Consider the following 21185-nt stretch of genomic DNA (forward strand, 5'->3'; position numbering starts at 1 on the left):
TGAAGCTGCAATAAAGACACTTCAATAATGAAAAATGCGGCAAAACCAAATGACCTGGCTCGCTCTAGTAAGTTTGTGTTTTTTTTTTAATGAACGGATTCTATACCACAAATGAAACCTTTTTTTTGATTGATAGAAGTATTTATATAAATATTTCTTTATTTATGAGAATAGAAGCTAACCTTTATAGTATTTTAATCTTTTCTAAAGAAAGTAATGAGGGCGTTTTAGCTCAGGGGCACAAACGTACTATTGTAAACGCAACGGTTGTGGGTTCGAGTCCCGATCAGAGTATATATTATAATATATTAATAATAATATTTTCATTGTCTTGTGTTAGTAAAGAAAAGAATGCATATACGTTTTTTTCATTTCCTCGCCACTTGAAAAGTAAAATCTCGAAAATACGCGGTGTTTGAGGAACTGAGTGTCTTAACACTAGGTTCAATAAGCCAACTCATCTAGGTATATACGGGAAAGAGGAAAAAATCTCCTATATTATATGTAACATATACATTATACGTATATATGTACATACAAATCTTTACTAGCTCTTAGCTAAATTAAATACATAAAAGCTCTTATACTTAAAGCTTAATGATGGCATTACAGTCATTAACCAAATTGACTGGGGCACTACATTAAAATCTATGTTAATTTGTGGTCGGAGCTTTGTAAACATCAGAGGCCACAAATGTTTTGTTATTTTAACGGAACGTTAACAATTTACAATGAGAAATGAATATTATTAAAAAATATTACCGGTCAAGTGCGAGTCGGAATTTACTACCGAAGTTTTCGTACCCTTTCCATGATTGTAGGTCACGTTTACACTATAATTATAAGTTTGACCCCAATTTATTAACTTGTATCAGTTTTGTCTACATCGCGGCATTTATTTCCGCCAAACACTTAATATTCATAAAATGAAAAAAACTGCGCAAATTTTTATATTAATACTAGTTTCTCACATAAGAAACGCGCAAAAAAGCGATAAAAGCGAAGATAAAAGAAAAAGAAACTAAGAACATTTAAATTTTTTTCACACTACACTCCCCTCTGGCGCGCATTCCGTAGTATTTTGGTATTTGACTCGAGCAGGGACAGATTGGGCACGTTTCAGTAGTGCGCGAGCGCACCGCGTTATTGATCGTGAAGTTATAACAAAAATAACAATAATTAATAATAAATAATAAAATAACAATAACAATATAAAAAAATATTCTAAAAGTATAAAAACAACATTTATTAGGTAAATTTATACACAGTGTTTGAGGGTTGCTCCGATTGTCCGATTCACGCGCGTGACCGTATACGAGTTTAATGAAAAAACAGTGATTGTATACGAAATTGGATTTTTAGATACCGTTATTGATATTTGGTTAGCGTATTGGGTGTTTGTTTGTTTTGAAAATTCATATACAGTATCAAAATTCATATGAAGAATAGAGTTGATAATATTATTTTTTTGGTTTAAATCCTCAAATATGTCACGTGCATACATTTATACATTGGCATTAGAGTACCGATTTCTGTATAAAAATAGTTTAAAACAATAAAAAAACAGAACTAAGAACCCATTTTATCAGTTCAAAAGTGACTCAGTGTAATAAAAGCAGAGTACCAATCGTATAAACGTGAAGTATTTTAAGACGACCAGAGCGATGTATACACAAAATGGCTGAAACTATTATAAGTAACAATTTGTTTATTTATATTGCCGTCTCGCTCTTAATCCCGATGGCGGATGAGGGATTGGCGAAGATATACGAAGATCCCCAAAGCTTTACGAAGGATCAAAAACGTTTGACGAGGGAGTATCATTTAAGGCAGGGTGCTTTGCGAGGGTTGATTGTGAAGCCGGGGAAGAATTATGATTTGCAGCAGGTTGAAATGTTTTTGGGTATACCGTATGCTGCTCCGCCTGTGGGGACGTTGAGGTTTATGCCACCTGGTTAGTTTCACTTCACATATATGAACTTTAGTGTTAATATTTGTTTCTAATCTTCACGTAGAAAAGGACAGGCAGAGGGAACTTGTATTAGGACACTCCGTTACCCACTTTCCGACAGAAATACTTTGTGTAATACATAATATGTATAAATAAATATTTCTCGCTTATTATCTACTTATAAATAAATTCCTTCCGTCGGTATTTAACTAACACTAGTCGTGGGTTCGACTCCCTTTCAAGGAATTGATCTTATTCAAGTAATTTTTATTTCTCAACGATTTTTTATAACGCGACGTTGAGTTAAGCTACTAGCTACAGTCAACACGCACGACAAAGAAAAGCGGAGAAAAGGGAGTTTATTGAGCGATATTTTCTTTTATTCTCTTTGTCTATCCAAAAAATGAAGTTAATAAAATTAAATAAAATTCCCTTAAGTAAAATTAGAAATTATAGTCATAAAATCTAGTCACATTTAAATATAACAACAATAATTGAAGATTCTCATTAAGTCTATTACAAAGTTTTCTTTTTTTCTTTTCATTTCAACAATCCGAGCTCCACAATGAGAAATAAAATTATAAATGACTTTCATTTTTCTACTTTTATACAATATTATGTTAGTGTAGTTTCAGTTGCTCCACAATTCTAATGCTGTTTTATTAAATGTTAAAGTTTTTTGTGGCGACATTTATTTTTTATACTCTGTTGTTTTTTTGTATCTGTATTGAAGTTGAATAGATCTACAAAAGTATATAGATGAAGTAGCACAGTATCACATCATCTGGAAAAAGCTACAGATATGGGTTCAATCCTCATTTGGGAGAGATTCGCTCTGGTAAACAAAGCACAGCGTTAAGTTCTGCCACTCAAAACGCAACTCTTCCTATCCTACTATTCAGAAAAAGGAGTAAAGCTACTTTTTTGCTTTCCTTGTATCACATTGAATAATTTATTATTTCATTATATTTTTTTACCGTTTTAACTATTATCTCAGCTAAATATAAAGTACTTTAAGTTCAAATTTCCAATTAATGGAACCCATCAAAATAAATTTGAATATACATTAAGTTTCAAAAAGCAAAAACTTTTCTCAAAACAACCTGTAATTTCACGCATTTGGGGAAGTCCGAAAATTTTTAACGAATTCTAAATGATACGCTCCTCTGAATAACGTCACTTGAATTCTCTTTGTACACCGAAACAAAGCCCCACTAAGGGTACTTATTAAGGAGCTTCAAAGAATGACATGAAACAACGTTGCACAAATGTCTCGATTTACGTAATTATGTAATTAGGCTTAAAATTAGGTAAATATAATACGTTTATTTAGTTTTAAGGTAAATTTAGCATTTAGTATATAGTACTGTGACCGCAAGTACCGTGGGCTACTTCGATATTTATATAATGTAATAGAGCCTATAGCGATCCTAGAAAAATGGACTATCAATAACAAAAAGATTCTTTCAATTTGTACCAATAGTTCCTAAGATTAGTTCCTAAGATAAAAATATAGCCTAATATGTATAATTATGTTTTTATCCAAAAAAAAATTTTTTTTTTTTTCAGTCAGTGCTCCTCCCTGGCCCGGCACTAAAATGGCAACACACTTCGCACCAGTATGTTCACAATCCTTGCCCGTCATAAAGAAAGGAAATCCACCATCTATGGGAAGACAACACTATTTGGGTAGATTAACACCATTTCTGAAACAAGAATCTGAAGACTGCTTATATTTAAATATATATGTTCCATATCGAGGTAAGCTATTAAACTGTATTGATATGTACCTATATTTTTTATAACGGGGTAGGCAAAGAGAACCTAGTGTTAAGACACTCCTTTTCTCCCTTTTCGCCTGATTTTCGAGATACTTTGTGTTAAATACCGGAACTCTAAGGAGCGAGGAAAATCAAAGTCAAATAATAAACTGAAAACGGTTTATTCTTCCAAGTGGGAATTGACATAACAACGGCCCTGTCAGGTGATGAGCCACTGTGCCACGACGTGTTCCTTTATATTCCATAAATATATAAAGAAATATTTATTTTTAATATAATTAGTATACGTCAATTGAGAATTGAACCTGTATACCACAATTTTAGCACACATCACGCAAAGCTTTTCTAATACAATAAACTGAACAGTTTATGAGCTATTAACACATAAACAAACAAACGCAAGCCTAGCGAAAGCTAAATATCACGCTGCTTTGTAAACACTTCTCTACGTTAGTGTAAACACTTCTATTAGACAAAATGAAGTGTTGTTAACTACATACGAGTATATCTGACAATCTACTATCCGTCGGAGGCGGTAGTGAGTTCGATTTGCACCTGACAGTACAAATAATTTTATTTTGTCGCTCTGGTAATAAAACATAGAACGGCGTTGAGATCTGCCAGTCAACACGCAATGTCTCGAATTTTCGGTAAATTAAACTAAGTCGACATGCCTTATTTAGCGCGAAGCTGAAAAACGTTCGCAACGCCAGAACCAAAGAATAAACAAACAAACATAAAAAAACCTGGGCTGGGCATATAAAATTTACTGATTAAACATTTCATTCTTCTCGTTTTGCCTGGAAGATCCTATTTTGGGCGACCAATTCTGTTTTGACATATATACATATAGACATCCAAAAGCCCCTAGGCTTCCAGAAAATTATGAAAGAATAAAACTATGTATATCTACAGATAATCTTCTATAATACCTACCTACTTGTTTTACAGGATGTATTCGATAACAGTTTTGTTAAGATATATTTTTACTAGATACATTAAAATTCTAAGTAAATTAGAGTGAAGTAAAACTTGAAACGCACTCAATGCCTCCAAAATCAACGTTGCCTCGTCTACAGAGCGAGAAAATGAAAGTATTAAATATTTCATTCTCCATAGTGGAAATCTAACCTACAAATGTCATGCTTAGAGCCGCACGCTTGTGCCCCTGCGTCACGACGGTCCCAAAAAATAGGCAGTAAAGTGAAATGTTCCACGAAATACTTAAAACGGGGTCAGTTCCATTCATTTCATTCATTTACTCAACACTATTTCAAGATTTTAGGTAAGCTAGTGCTGACGTTGATTGACACGGCGTTTACATTCTAAACTAAAATTTTAAACTTTATTTTTAACTAAAATTCTACATTTTGTTCCTAGATACATATGTACCTAGAACATCATTTTAAAGTTCCATTTTTACCTCTTTAGGTACGGAACCCTAAAAATGGCGTAAGTTATATTCTTTTCCTCGTCCTTTCCTGTCATTCCTACAATTTATTGACAGCATAATTACTGAAGTTTGAGATTCGTCTCAACTGTAAAAAAACAATCAAACTTTAAGTAACATCCATTAAAGAAACGCCAAGTTCCTTTGAAATTTCCAATTTTTTTTGTCATTTTATTTGGAGTAAAAATCGATAGTTAAGTGCTGAAATGTGTTTTGTTCAAATTTGTATATGACTTAGGTATACTTACAACTTTATTAGATACAGATTCTACTGGACGTTGCTATATTAAAGAAAATAATCTTAGTAATAATATAGGTGGTCGGTGTTTGATAATTAAGTAAAATCTAAATGTTATCTAGGCCAGGGGTACAAATGCGTGATGTGTAAACGCAACAGGTTGTGGGTTCGATAACCATTCGTGAAAATATTATATTTAATATTCTTGTTTGCTCGCTCTGGTAATGAGGAAAACCGCGGTGTTGAGCCCAATAATGTCTCTTGAATGAAAAACCTCTAAAATGAGGAGCATAAGTGCTTAATGAAAGCAGAGTTTCTTAACACCAGATGCCCAGGTTCCCTATGTCTACAATGCTATACCATGACAACATCGGTTCAATATTTTAAGACACCCGAAAACTCATCCATTTCTTGAGAAAGCTTGTGCAAGAGGAACTTGCACCTACTGCTACTGAAATAAGAAAATGATACGCTTGAACTTTAAAATAATTTTCATGAACGAATGCCGGGTCGTTATGTATCTCCTTACTTTTTACGTATACTTTGCACAATATATTAAATATTAATGAAACTCCTCGCGTCTACCCTAGCACTATCATAACCCAATTCAATAGTTGTATCGCATTCCGAAACCTAAGAAAAGTAGTTCAAAATAAATGTATTTTTAGACTAAACTATTTGGACACTCTGTGGACGGAAGTTCTGAAAATAGTATAGGAATGAGTTCAAGCGATTGAGGCGCCATTGTTTTAGATTTTCATACATATGTTTGTAAAAGTATGATAGTAATTTCAAAGATAATTATTTAATAATAGAGATATATGAGAAATATGAGGCCGTTTTGGCGGAGACATTTATATGTGTATGATGTGGAGAGAGGCGAGAGGAGGTCGGTAGGTTCCCTTTTTCCACCCTGCTACATTTGGGATACAGCGTAAAACTAAAAAAAATAGCACCAGAAATCTAAACACTATATCAACATTTCGCTAGAGCTTTAAAGATTTATACGATGCATTCTACTATTTTGAAGCCAGCCAGTTGAATGCTATACAAAGCTTGAAAATACTACCGGCCCCATTGTTCACCCCTTTTCTTTTTTCATGGGCTTTGTTTATGGGAAATTAAGCGTAATTTCCCTAGCGATTAAAAAGTTATGACGAAACAATGTATGTTTGTACGTCTGTGTACGTTGTAGGGTACGGACCTACTGTCTTTCACGGTAGCTGTGAAATATTGTGTTAATATAATATTTTATGGAGACACACGTAAAATAGAGGTCTTGGATTTGGTTCTCGGTTGAGGTATTTAATAGTATCGTATATATATACAGGGTAGCAGTAGAAAACTAGTATTTAGATACTTTGTTCCCATAGAGACATTTCCATCCTGCCTTGTACACAGCACTAAGCACAAGGTGGTGCTTAGTAAAGCTAAAAAAAAAAAACACTACTCTTAAGATAAGAAACACAAACAAACATAAAACAGTGTTCCTATAAGTTTAAATTTAAGCGCAACGAGCGAAAACAACAGCCAACTAACAGCTTTAATTAAATATACTTACAAATTTTCACTAAAAATATATAGGAAAAGCACGAAGTAAAATATGTTATCTCCACACTTAGCTTTTTGTTTGTAAGCTCTCGTATAATCGCTTTTAATTCAAAACTCAAGAACAGCTGACGTAATCGAGAAATGTCCATTACATGCAGAAAACTTAGCCCGCTGATGCAAGAATCCACTAAAACACCATAAAACGGTACTTTAAAGCGCATTTCTAGTACACACTATGTAAATTTTACGAGGTCGTAAGAAAATTTTGTATATAAACACTTGTTTTGTACGAAATTTTATGTATTTTCGTGTGTTTTTTGATTGCGCGGCGATGAGTTACGCTATGCAACGCGTGATATATCGAAAATTCGAGAAATTCGGGAACGGAGTGTTTTAAAACTTCTCTTGCATACCGTGCTATGCGGGACAAAGGTAAATATACTATTTTTCAATTTGAGATAAATGTTGGTACAATCGGGCCTCAACAACATCGAGTAAGTAATGTCACAGCCCTATTCCCCAATAAGACGTGGGACCGCACAATCCCAATTAGTTTTGCTTTCAATCCCTATTAGGTACTATCGGATTGCGGTTTCATTCGATTATGATGGTGAATGAATATGAAATCGATTTGTTACTCGATAAAAGCTAGATCGTCGAAAAGATGGTCATACTTTGACTATTAAATTTTGCCATTTGTTTTTTTTTTAAACTGGATTCACGCTTTTTCCCGTAGGGTAAGGACCCTGAAAAAAAAGCGTGAATCCAGTTAAGTTTTTTCCCTAAAACCTGGTGTTGAAATCACGAAGCTACGATCACCAGTTTTCACTCAATTATCCAAATTATTTCATCAATTTGAAAATAATAATTTTGCCGAGTTCACAACAATCGTCTTTTATAGTTAGACGTTGTCACATTGCGCCAAGATGGAAAATAAAATAAAAAATCAAATAAAATCAGCTTCACACTAAATCACTCATACAGCAGGGTAGGCAAAGGGAACATGGAATTAAGACACTGCGTTCCCCACTTACCACCGAATTGTAGAGGGCTTGAGTGTTGTGTTACCATAGCGAGAAAACCCTAAAAAATATATAGGGTGGAATTGTCAGCACCACTTTAAATGAAGCCACAGTTTTAACTACTCTATAAAAGCCTAATATAATTCGGAAAAAAAATAATTCCCAAAAATGAAAAAGTTATTTTTTCAAACAAAATAAATAATAAAATTATCGTTTTAAAATAAAACACCACTTGTAAAGTATAACATAAACACGCACACACTTACCTGCCAAAGCGGCAACGTCGCACACGTATGTGTGCGTCACACGAAATACAGGTATGGATAAAAATCGTGAAATGAAAAAAAAATCCTACGTCCAAACTGTTGAGGTACCTTGATTATTTTTTTAAATTCTGGGTTTGAAATATTTTACCCTATATGCAGTTTCAGTAAAAGGAGCGCTGCCTCTTCCACCCTGTACACCTGGTTTGTTGATAGACATTATAAGTTAGGTACTTTTTTTTAATTACCTTTAATGATTGCTTTTTCTTATCAAGTAATTTCCGTTATGGCGCCATCTATAAGAAGCTATATAAATTACGTTCAGTTGAAATACAGAACGTAAACAAAATTAAAATTGATGAAGTTCGTTTCTATTATGCATAGATGGCAGTGTTATTCAATTTTACTTTAACACTAGGGACTCACTCGCGTCTTCACCTGCTTGAACTACGCAATTGTTTATCTATTAGAGTGTTAAAATGAACTCATTTCGTGGTTTTTTTATTTTTGCAGTACATTACTAATATAAAAACTAACGTTTTTTTTAATAGCGTTTGTGTTTTCAAAAAAATATGTTTTTTTTTATATAAATCAATGACTTCTAAAATTGGAACACAGGTATTATAGAGGCCAGTCGTGGCGCAGGTGCACAAGCATGTGACTAAAAATGTGACAGGCTTTGGGTTCGATTTACAGGATTCGTTATTCAATAGGAAATGTATCCATTTGGGTGGAAAGTGAGAAAGGGAGTGTTTTAGCACTGGCTTCCCACTACCTATCCTTATAAATGTAGGGAACAGCGAGAAATTAAAAAAACATTTGAAACGTTATTGTTTAATGAAATATACCCAATAGATGGCGCTGCTTACTACGAAAGTAATAAAAACTTATTATGTTTCGTAATTTACGACAGTTACAAAGTTTTCGATATTAAAAAAGTGTTTTGATCACATTTTTATCGGTTTTTTGAATATTAAAGGAATATTTATTACTCATGTTTCTTATATTTGTATACCGTCATTTATGGGAATATAAGAATAAAGTGAGGCTGCTGTACATCAGTTGATTTTAAACGCAACGGTTGTGAGTTCGATTTCTAATCGGTACGAATTTCTTTTTTCACTCTTGTAAAGAAAACAATGCACGGCGTTGAGTTCCGCCGCTCAACACGCAATATCTTGAAAATTGATTGCAGAGGCAATTGGAGAACGTCTCCTTACTTCGCTATGCATATGGTCAACAGCGTGAAGTTTTCTTTAAATATATTGTTATCTATTATTACAGAACAAAAGTCCAAAAAGTTTCCAGTACTAGTCTTCATACACGGAGATTCCTTTGAGTGGAGCTCCGGGAACCCTTACGATGGCAGAATCTTGGCGTCCTATGGAAATATAATGGTTATAACTGTCAACTTCAGATTGGGAATCTTAGGTGAGTTGCAGTGAGAGAAAAAAGAAAGAATAGAGTAGGGTAGAGTTAAAACATACCATATTAATTATATTAATAGTACCAACACATGTATTTAATCTTAGCAATTTTATAATAGTACTTTTTATATATTAATAAAAATATTTAAACACTTAAAGTTATAAGACAAAATACATAAAATATGAATCTTCTTTGAGCAAACCTTGTTCAATATGATGAACTAAAGCATCGCTTCAGGGCAAAAATGAACATTTTAAGTTTAAGTTAACGTTTTTCTGGTCTTCTATAAAAAAATATAATCTTATAATCTTTCCTTTGTTAATTTTTATCTTTTATGTATGACTTTTTTAAATTAATTAATTTGTGGTCACTCATGGTACGACGATATACGCGTCAGATTTTAGATTCATTTCCATTCGGCAGGTTGAATTATTTTCATCTCATTGCTTTGTTAATAGTCTTATTAAAGCGCAACGTTGTGCTCCGATTCCCGATAGGCTAAGAGAATTCAGTGTCCAAACACTACGTACTTCACTTTCTGCAATCGTGACAATGAGTGCTTTATGGCTAATGTCACATTTTGCCAAAAAAACTGAAATTTCTCGTATTTTATTTTACATAAACTTCCAAAAATTTTCAGGTTTCATGAAACCCAGTATCACAGAACATGTCTACGGAAACAATGGTCTGCTGGACCAGTTGGCTGCTCTGCAGTGGATAAAGGATAACATTGAGGACTTGAACGGCGATCCCACATCTGTTACATTGATGGGACACGGCACGGGGGCGGCGTGTGTCAATTATTTAATGCTGTCACCTATATCTAATGGTAAGAGGAGGAAGCCATGAAGAAGCCAAGAATTATTCATGAAAATTATTCTTGATTTTTTTTAGCATGAGGATAAATGAGACGACGTTTAACTATAAACGCGATAATAGGCAAGGGAACCCAATGTAAGACATTTCGTTCCCCACGCACCACACTATCGAGACATTGCGTTGACTATCACAGTCATGTTATGGTTATGATTTAGTCAGTGAAAATAGAACCCACTATCACCGTTTATATCGGTTGTACACACAGCTACGACTTTTACCTCAGACTAGAAGTTAATTACGAGTATAACTAAGTAAAACAAAAACGAAACATCTCAAAAACCGTAAAAAAGGCGAAAACATTTATATTATTCAAGAAAGTTGTCTTTTCAAGCCTAAACCCAGCCATAAAAGAACGTTAACAGAACAAAAGGAGCCTCCCATTATCATCTCACGTTTTTTTTTGTTAGATTGTTACTTGATTTCCTCTAATTAAAACGGTAGTAGCTTTATAACAAATACTCTCAATCTTGTAGATTTCATCAATACTAAATAAAAAACTTCTAGCTTTTATTTTAGTTTTTTCGCTTATTTAGAGACAAGCTTATTGCAGACGAGAGTCGTGGCGCAGCGACACAAGCGCGTGACAGTGTTTGTGGGTTCGATTCTCATTGAATGAAAATATAAAATAATTCCCAAGTAGGAACGGAACCCATAATCGCCTTTACAGTTGGAAGCTGTCTGAAGCTGAAAGCCTCAATAATATATCCTTTAAAAATTATCTCCACTTTGGGAACCACTGGTGTAATTTTTTAAATTTAATATTTTTTTTATTTAAAGAAAACAGCTAACGAAAGTAAACAAGGCTTTGACTAATGATGCTTCATTTACAAAAGATAAATTTGGTAGCGCATCTGACCCATTGAATTGAGTATAATTAATGTAGAAAACACTGTGCACGATGTTTTGTTCGTTTTCCATCGTTGTTTATAAAAATACTCTGGAAAATCCTAATTAAATGGCTTATGTGGGATTGTTGCTGAGTAGTGGGTTCAATACCCACATGGGGTCATGATAACATGGAATTTATTTTCATTTCTCCCCTCTGGTTTCCGAGGGACGCGAGTTTGAGTCCCATTACCTATGATTTTTCCAGCTTTCTAAATATTTATCTTATTTAGTGTGTATTTACAAACAATGGTGCCCAGTCGTGGCACAGGGTCGATCAGGGTCGGTCGGTAAGCGCGATAGGATGTGTGTTTAAATATTTCATATCCTCGATTGGGAATCGCCCTCGAGAAAATGAAATATTTAAAAATATTAATTGTCAAGAAAAAGCGTGGCGTTGAGTGTCGCCAGTCAATCCGCAATGCTTCCAGAATGATGGTGTGCGGCGGCGGAAAGTAGGAAACAGAAATGTTTTCCAGGTTCCCTTTGCAAACCCTCCCTATGCGAAAGAACTGAAATTGGACGCAAAGAGTGAAACTAAAAAATATAAAATATATATAAAAAAAACCAATAATATTTTTAAGGTTTATTTCACCGGGCAATCCTAATGTCTGGGTCAGCGCTCTCCGACGCCGCCATCACCAAGGACCCGACCCAGTACACCTTGCAAGTGGCGCAAAGCCTCGGGTGTAACTTGAACTCTAGGAACATGATGACTTGCTTACAGAATAAACCGTAAGTTGATAAAAAATAATTAATAATCTTTTTTTAACGTCACACTGTATTCCGCACATAGCAGGGTAGGTAGAGGGAAACTAGTGTTAAGACACTCCGTTGCGCATTTTTCGCCTAATTCTATAAGCATTGCGTGTTAAGTGGCGGAACTTAACGCCGCGCCTTGCTTCGATTCCAGAGCAAACCACACACAGTCACACTTTGTGCCCCAGGGATATAACTGGCCTCTTAATTAATTTTTGTTGTTGTTAGCAAAAATTCATTCCCCATCTTTCATTGAATTTTAATTCGATGTTATAAAAATAATTTAAATAAAATCATTGCCCCATTAAGTAGGGATCTAACATAAAAATAAATAACTTATATTATTTTTACAGACTTTCCGAAATAAAGAAAGTGCAAATATTGTCGCGTGAATTTGAAACACCTCTCGGCCCGGTGGTGGCGGGGTCGTTCATACCAAACGAACCAGAGAAGACTATGGAATCATTCCCAAATTTACTAAGCAAGTAAGATTTTTTTTTATTTTGATTGGTTTTATAGATAGTGAACCTTATGTTCACTATTTCTAGCACTTTCTATTAAAATTACATGAAACGTTGAAATACAGAACTCAACGCCGTTTCTCAACTTTGTTTGACTATTATGACTTTGATTTCGGACCTGCAATGATTGTTTGCATTAAATATATATTTTTTTAGCTTCATATCCTGCACACAGCAGGGTAGGCAGAGGGAAACTAGTATTAAGACATCCCCGTTCCCCACTTGCTTGCCAACTTCTGGAGGCGTTCCGTGTTGAGTGGCAGAACTCAACGCCGCGAAAAATGGAAATATATCCTCCAGCGGGGATCGAACCTGCACCACGATTTTCTTTTACTTATTTTGAGTTTCCTATACGTTCTATTTTATATTTTCCAGATATCAGATACTAAGTGGCGTGACAGAATTAGAAAGCTATCACGATTTTGGCGTCATAGAGTTAGACCATGGCATTTTGGAAAACCAACGAGATGAATTTATAACTAAATTCGCTAAAGTTGTTTTCGAAGGAGCTGAAAAAATTGCATTAAAGGAGATTTTGAAACAGTAAGCATTATATTTTGAAAATTTTAAAGTGTTATTCCACACTAATATAAAAAAAAACCATAAAAAGATTTAAATGAAGTGGGATTCGAAACCGCATTACTTGGAAACCCTCCAAGCATTCTCATCACTAATTTATGTAGGTTCTCATCAAGCTATGTCAAAATTCTTATGCGCTTGTTAGATCTTATTTATATTGTTAGCATCTCTATAGGAAGACAGCTTCCCAGTATCCGATTTCAGTTATATTCATTGACTTCACACTTCAGTTCTGATGACAATGAATTTACCGATAATCAGCGCACATTTTGTCACTAAACACCACTGGTTGTGGGTTCAATTCCCACTCAAGGAAATAAATCAATCATTCAAATATGTCCCAATCTTACGATATAGGCATTAGGTAACGGTAGATTCACCTGTTAATCATTAATGGTTGAAACTGGGCTTAATACAAGAGTGAAACGATTTACATCCAGATATTCTCCATCAAAACTCGATCCTCAACGTTGGAACGTTGAAACGAACCGTGAAGTAATATTGAACCTGTTCAGCGACGCCCGGACGCTGGCCCCGATGATAAGCTTCGCTAATTACCAATCTAAAGCTAACAGACAATCCTACTTCTATGTATTTGGTCATAACTCTGTTAGTACGGAATACGCTGCGGTGAGTTAATTATACTATGATTATGTATTTGAGATTTATTTAATAAGTGCGTTTAAACAAGTAAAAAACTAAAAAAACCTTTATTTCAATAAAAACTTATACAAAATATAAGTAACTTTATATAAAATAGATATAAGTCACAGCCCGCATTCAGTTGAAATGACTCGCTACATTGAACTACAAAGGCATGTCCGCGTTTGTGATTCAAAGATTAAAATTTATCTCGACATTTTGAGATGCTGGGGTCGTTTGTGTCACTTTGCAATACAGCGCGGATGAAATTTTTAGAGGATTAAGATATTATTTAAATTAAAATTTTAATGATTGAGACAGTCGTGGCTAAACTGACATAACTAACCTATACTAATAATTACAGCTAAACAAAAGCGTCCACGGCGAGGAAATGCCCTACGTACTTGGTATTCCATTAGGGGGGGCCAATTCCCACTTTCATTCGGAGTACACGCAACAGGAAAAGCTACTTAGCGAAGTCGTTATGCGACTCTGGACGAATTTTGTGAAGAATGGGTGCGTATTACAATCTATTTTGAGTTCATGTACTTATATGTTGTTCATATTTTGGTGCAATGATGACTTAATTTTACTTTATAAAGTACTTATTACAGGAGACGCAATCAAATATTAATAAATTGTAAATAGTCTTTCTATATTGATAAACCAAATGTGCAATTATTTCATTAAAACAAACGAATGAGTGATATTATTTTTTTCAGTTAGGTTTAATTAAAACACTTCCGTTCCCCACTTCTTAGAGACGAGTGTCCCCATACTTTAACAAAATCGAGTATTTAAACTGACTGATGTGGCTCACATCTCATCATATGAATGTCACATTCATCAAAATCAAAGTGCACATTCCGTTATGACATTTTCATCTCTATAGAAAGATTTATTCGCTACTCGATTATAATAATAAAAAAATATCACTATTAATTACAAAGGCCATCTCGGCGCAAGGGCGAAAATTGTGAAACGGAGTGTCTCAACACGAAATTCCCTCTTTCTAAGCTGCTATATGCGGTACACAACGTGAAGATATATAAAAAAAAATTAAGTTTAATTTCACTAAGTTTCTTATAAAATATTTTGATATATCTTATTTATATTGCAGATCTCCAAACACTCAGAGCGTAAACGAATACTTTACTCTCGATAAGACGCAATGGAACCAATACAACGTGGAATGGCCGGAATATAATGTCGCCCATCAGCCTTATTTGAGAATAGGTAAGCATAAAATTATGATCCTTTACATAAAGAATGTAAAAGATATATAATCACTATTTTTTGAAATAGTGATATACTCGTATACGAAGAGAATAAAAATAATTGGATATCGAACTCACAACGATCGCGTTTACTGTTAGACGCTGTATCACTGCGTCACGATGGTCTCATCCTAACATTTTTTAAATTTTAATTTAATATAAGAAAATATATATTCCAGATTTACCACCATCCATAAATAGCCTATACAGATCGAATAACACAAACTTTTGGATTGAGACTTTGCCTAACAAAATGAAGGGATTTGTTGTTGATCCATTATATCAATTCACACCCACATTGGCGCCTTCGACTTCAAAACCTAAATCTAGTAATAGGATGCCTGGTAAGTAAAGTTAAAATTGATTATGGTTTTAGAACACTTCAATTTAAAAAATAATAATAATACTTTTGATATAAGCTTATAATAAAAAAAAATCGACTTTCAACATTGACGTATCAAAATTAAATTAAAATAAATCAGGATAGGCAGAGGGAACCTAGTGTTCAGACACTCCGTTCTCCACTTTCCGCCAAATTCTGGAGGCATTGCGTGTTGAGTGGCGGCACACAAAGCCGTGCTTTGCCTCGATACCAGAGCGAAGAATTGGAAATATAAATTTAAAAAATATTTCATTTCCTCGAGTAGGGATCGGACTCACAACCTGTCAATTTTACAGTCACACTTTGTGCCCTTGCAATACAATTTATTTCATATCTCTATCAAGACAACACTTAGTGTTGAGTTCCACCAATTAACATTATACATACTATTATTTTGATTGTACAACATATATGTATGTTTAAAGTAATTTACTTTTTTAATATGCAATAAAACAATTTACAGACCCAGTCCGCAAAATATATGCACCGCCGGCATACACACCTACCCAATACGGCTCCTCATACGGAAAACTACGACCATATTCACAACCCGAGCCCAGATATGATAGGGAATCGATATATCGAGAAATTCAATCAATAAAAACACCAACAAGGCATAATCCTAGTTTAATAGAAAAACCACGTATTGTACACACAGACGTACGAACAACTACCACTAAACCAAATAGTGGTATGCCTGTTAAAACATCCAGCGCTACTATTACACTTATAGTTACTCTTAGTATATTATTTTTAGCCATAAATGTTGGTATTTGCGGAATAGTATATTATAAGAAGAAAAAATCTAGAAATGAAAGAGAATTTTCTACTGATCACTCTCGTGCTGAAATCGGTGAAGTTGATGTAATAGGTCAAAAAAGTTCAAAAGATGACAAAAGTGCCTTAAAATCATTTAAAAATGGTTGTAGTGTAATTAAGACTATGAGTATAAGTAAAATGAAAAATAATAGTAAGAAAATTAAGAAAAAAGAGTGTAAAACACCAAAGTCGGACGATTCTGGCGGATTTAGAGAACGGTTTCAATTACGGAGACATTTATCGACAAGTACTTTAGATGCGCATACTAAAGTTAGAGATTGGATAGCAAATGAAGTTATGCATCGTTGCTCTCCAAGCATTTTAAAGACATCTAATACAGATTTAAGCGAAAAACATATTAGTCCGAAGCCTTTTACACGTTCTGAAGAATTATTGGCGGATAGACGTGGGAAGGCGACAATAAAAGTCGATGAATCATTATGCCCACAAAACCTTTTGGCTAAAACTTCGAAAAATAAAACATCAGAGAAAACGACATCAACATCAGCATTGGATTCTCATTCGTCGTTAGTGAGTGATCGACGCACTAACAAGTCCAATGAGTCCATGAAAAGTAAATCAGACAGTCTTAAATCTAAGAAAGTATCTGTCGCTATAGACGCTACACCCGCTGCAAGAACGAATTCTATATTAAAACAGGAGCCGATAGAATTTTCTAAATCTTTCGAATATAATGAACAAAAACATTCCAATATTAATAATCAATTGCAAAGATCTAAAACTGATGGTGCTATAATAAATGAAAATTCCATAAATAAATTAGAAGAAAATAAAATATATACTAACGAAATTACTCTAGCTTTAGGAAACAATAATGGTATAAAAATATCTCATAAGCATTCTACGTCTGATCCGGTAACAGATGTTAATTATGAATTATTAAAAGAGAGACTTCGTGAAGCCGAAATAGACATACTTCCACCTGTGACATTCAGAAATGAAATAAATGTGACATCTCGAGATAGTGATCCTAGTCAACCTCTAACCGCTGAGGAAGCTTTACTAACAATAAAAAGACGAAATTTTCCAAAAGTTCTACCAGATTTGCCAAAATCCCAAAAAAGATTATCGTTACAACCCAATTTCCAAAGCTTCCGTGGTGTTGAAAGTCATATTGATAGAATGAGAGTGCCACCACAGCCCCCACCGCGTACAACAACTTTAGAAAGAAGACTTGCTTATAAAAACTCCAAACCACTTTCCTCGTTTGATGTTTCAAATATCAAAAAGATCAATGAAAGAGAGCGTACGAACAGAAACTATGAGAACATCGATACTGTATCACCGAGCACAGATATAAATAGAACTTGTAATAAGTCTTACGAATCTGTAATAATGCCTCATAATAGAGAGTATCCGAAAGTTATAATAGCGTCTAGTGACACACCGTATACTCCCGAACCAACTATAATAATAAAACCTTCACCAAGTCAAGTGGAAATACCAAGTAATGTACCTAGAGTAAGATTACCTGATGATTTTCATTCACATACAACTGGATCCGTGACATCTTTTTCATCCTTTTGTTCAGACGATGATATTGATGATGAAGTTGATGACGAAGTTGATGATGATTTTCTAAATGATCTCGCTGAAGATAAATTAATACAAGAGCTAGTTGGAGGTGTGGAATCTCCGACAGAAATGGACGTTTTAGATTCTAAAGGACCTGAAACAATATATGAAAAGAAAGTTGAAATTGTACCTGTGAAGTTAAACACAGTACAAGTTTCACCAAAAAGTACAGAAGATTATGTATGTATATCAAATCTACTATTACCAGATTTGAGTGCTTTAGAACAAACTGCCCAAATTAAACCTAATTTTAGTTTAAACAAATTGAAGAATAGAAGTGAAAGTATTAATAGTCCACCAGAAAAAGCTGTAAAGCTTAAACCAAAGAAGTTTATTAAGCCCACTATTTTAAGTAGATCTACAAAAGGCGGTAGTGGTGGAAGTTTTAAAAGCAAAACTGATAGTAAATTGGAACATTCGAATTCTGGTTCCTCAAATGATACAGAAACGAGTACAGGTACCGTGAGAAAAGTTGTATTAAAATGAATAAGCTGATGGAAAACTAAAATTAAAATATTATTTCTGGAAAACCTAAATTAAGTATGATATATGTAAAGTTTTTTGATATTTGTCTATAGATTTTTATAGAAAACGTTACTTAAATTGAACGTAACAAAAAATTATAGCTATTAGTTCATATGTGCGTTAGGATGCTTTAAAAGCATTAGTTGAGTAATTTGACGATATGACGTATTCAGTGAGATAAAACTACACCGACATAAAAGTAAAATCGGAATAAACAATGTATGGGGTATGGAATGGTGACTTAACGCCAAGTTAGGTTTTGTTATATCGGAGAAGTGTAAATAATTCTTCATCCCAAGAGGAAATCGAACCCATCTAATAACTGTTGTGCTTACACATAGCCGCTGTGCCGTTGCCTCACATCGTCCTAAGATGATATTATCTGGCAACTACTTTTATTAGAGGCAAATATTTTTATTTCCAAAAAACAATTTCAAATTCAAAAATAAAATATTTCCTAATTAAATCTATTTTTGTAAGCATGTTTTGAATCGTCGAACGAACTTATCGCCACAACCGGCTCGGATTGCAGTTCTGCTTCTCTCTATCTCTCTGTCAGAGCAGTCAGCGGGAACTGCTTCTCAACCTGGAATTAAATAAAAGAAAAAGATGCATGCATTTTAATATAGCTACATTGTAAAAAAGTAATAATTTACATATCACATATAAAATCTTATAACGAAATGATGGTGGCATTTATTGAAAGAAACTCGAGAACTATGACATTACTTAGTTTATGTAAATAAAAGCTTTAATGTAATTATAGTTCTAGTGTTAAGACGTCGCTTGTATTTATGTTTTATGCATTGTAAAATTGACCAATATTTAGATATAAAGATTTTTTTGTATATTATTGTTTTTTTTATAACCAGTCAACCAGGAAATAAAAAGTCAATATAAAAGAAACAAAATTTGTAAATTTAATTAGCTACTAAAATTTTCTACATCAGTGTTTTAGATATTTTTTATTTATTACGCTAAAATTAATTGGATGATATAAAAACATTTAATTTCATTAATTCTAAAAGAAGTCCGCAACCGCATCTATAACTAAATCACAATAAGACATTTTAGCCATTTATTGACTCTAATTTATACAAAATTAAAAGTAATAAATAAATTGAACCTATTATTTTACTTATATAAAGCATCAATAAATTCATAGCTGCCCGCCACAGTACCGCCATCGACCCTGCCACTGCCGGCTCCCAGCGTGACGACCCTCGACCGTTGCAGAGATACGACTCTTGATTACAGGTTTAGATACATTACATTTTCATTGGTTTAATTTATAAGCGATGTGGATTCTTTTTTCTTTTATAGGCACCTGTGAACCTTGTATTAAATCCTTCTATTTCTATTAAGACACTTGCGTTTCACACTTCCCGACGAATTTTGGAGACGGCGCGCTTTGTTTCGTTATCAGAGCGAGGAAATAAGATATTAAATATTTAATTTCCCCAAATTGGGATCAAACCCACAACCTGTCGCGTTTACACTTTCACGCTTGTACCTCGTAGTCGTAGATGAACTGGTAACCTTGTGCTTATGACACTCCGTTCTCATTAAGACACTTTCGTTCTCTACTTTCTGCTGAAGTCTCGGGGCATTGCGCGGTGGAACTCAACACCGCATTATTCCTCACAACTGCTACTTAGAAGCTTAGTAATGTATCGTCATTATTATAATTGAAACACTTGGACCACCCAAACCAAGAAGCTTTTGCCAAGTCACATCAAAGAATGTAAGAGATTAGGGATGTTAAGAAAGACCATTTAAGTCAAATTTTACTAAATACTCTTGTCGAATTGCTACAAAGTAACTTTCGGACTAATTTAATTGTACCGTTTATCTCAAATACCTTTTTCAACCATCCATAAAGTATTTTGAGTTTGGAGATGTGCCTCAGAAGGGATTACTTCTTGAATGCAAACGGTTTATAACCTTTTATTATGTAAAGTTCAAGTTTGGGAGTTAGAGATTATTTCATTATTATATTGTAGAATAGCGGTTTATGAATGGAAATTTATTTTTATTAGAAGTATACGAATATTTAATATAGTGTGAAAAAAGTGTGATTGTAATCGCGACAGATTGTGGGTTCGATTCCCGCTCGACGAAATAAAATGTTTGAGCTAGTTCTAGCAGGTAAAGTGAAAAATACTTAAAACGAAAAAAATATAATGTAACGGCCGTAACCAAGTAACGGTTATTTTGAGGCTAGTCGTGAGGTAGAAGTACTATAGTGCGACTGTTAATGCGTCAGAATGTGGGTTCGATACCCACTCGAGGCAATGAAAACAATGAAATTTCCTCGTTCTGGTAAAGAGACAAATCGAGGCGTTAAATTTCGAGGCGCAAAGTGTCTTAATTTAAACGGAGTGTCTTAACATTAGGTTTCTAGGTCCCTTTCCCTATGCAAGACGACAGTATGTGCAAGACAACATGTATATAAATAAATTAATTTTTAACAATAAATTAATTTTTAACAAAAACAAAAACCGACTTCTAACAACGAACTAAAAAGTGAAAAATAATTATATAAAGATTTTATAATTTTAAAGTCGGTGCCAAGTAAAACAAACAGGCTTAGTAATTAGATATTGTAGTAAAGGTGTTGTAGCATTAGTTTGACAC

The 21185-nt window shown here is 33.9% G+C and overlaps 1 protein-coding gene across 2 annotated transcripts; it reads left to right on the plus strand.

The window, feature by feature from the left end:
• Positions 1-1118: 1118 nt before the first annotated feature.
• Positions 1119-19366, plus strand: LOC146534238 (uncharacterized). 2 transcript variants are annotated; one of them, XM_085193086.1, is made up of 12 exons: positions 1119-1954; positions 3521-3712; positions 9541-9687; positions 10325-10513; positions 12033-12183; positions 12561-12692; positions 13104-13271; positions 13748-13937; positions 14314-14465; positions 15070-15185; positions 15406-15570; positions 16072-19366. In XM_085193086.1, the coding sequence occupies exons 1-12, from the start codon at positions 1678-1680 to the stop codon at positions 18507-18509; spliced, it is 4317 nt and encodes a 1438-aa protein (XP_085049212.1). In that variant the 5' UTR covers positions 1119-1677; the 3' UTR covers positions 18510-19366. The 2 variants fall into 2 exon arrangements, with proteins under 2 accessions (XP_085049212.1, XP_085049213.1); XM_085193087.1 differs by lacking the exons at positions 1119-1954; positions 3521-3712 and adding an exon at positions 7303-7403.
• The last annotated feature ends 1819 nt before the right edge of the window (positions 19367-21185 follow it).

The sequence above is a fragment of the Heliconius melpomene genome, chromosome 11 (genome assembly GCF_056956725.1).
Source record: "Heliconius melpomene rosina isolate 202511_hmr_F chromosome 11, ASM5695672v1, whole genome shotgun sequence".
Taxonomy (NCBI): Eukaryota; Metazoa; Arthropoda; class Insecta; order Lepidoptera; family Nymphalidae; genus Heliconius; species Heliconius melpomene.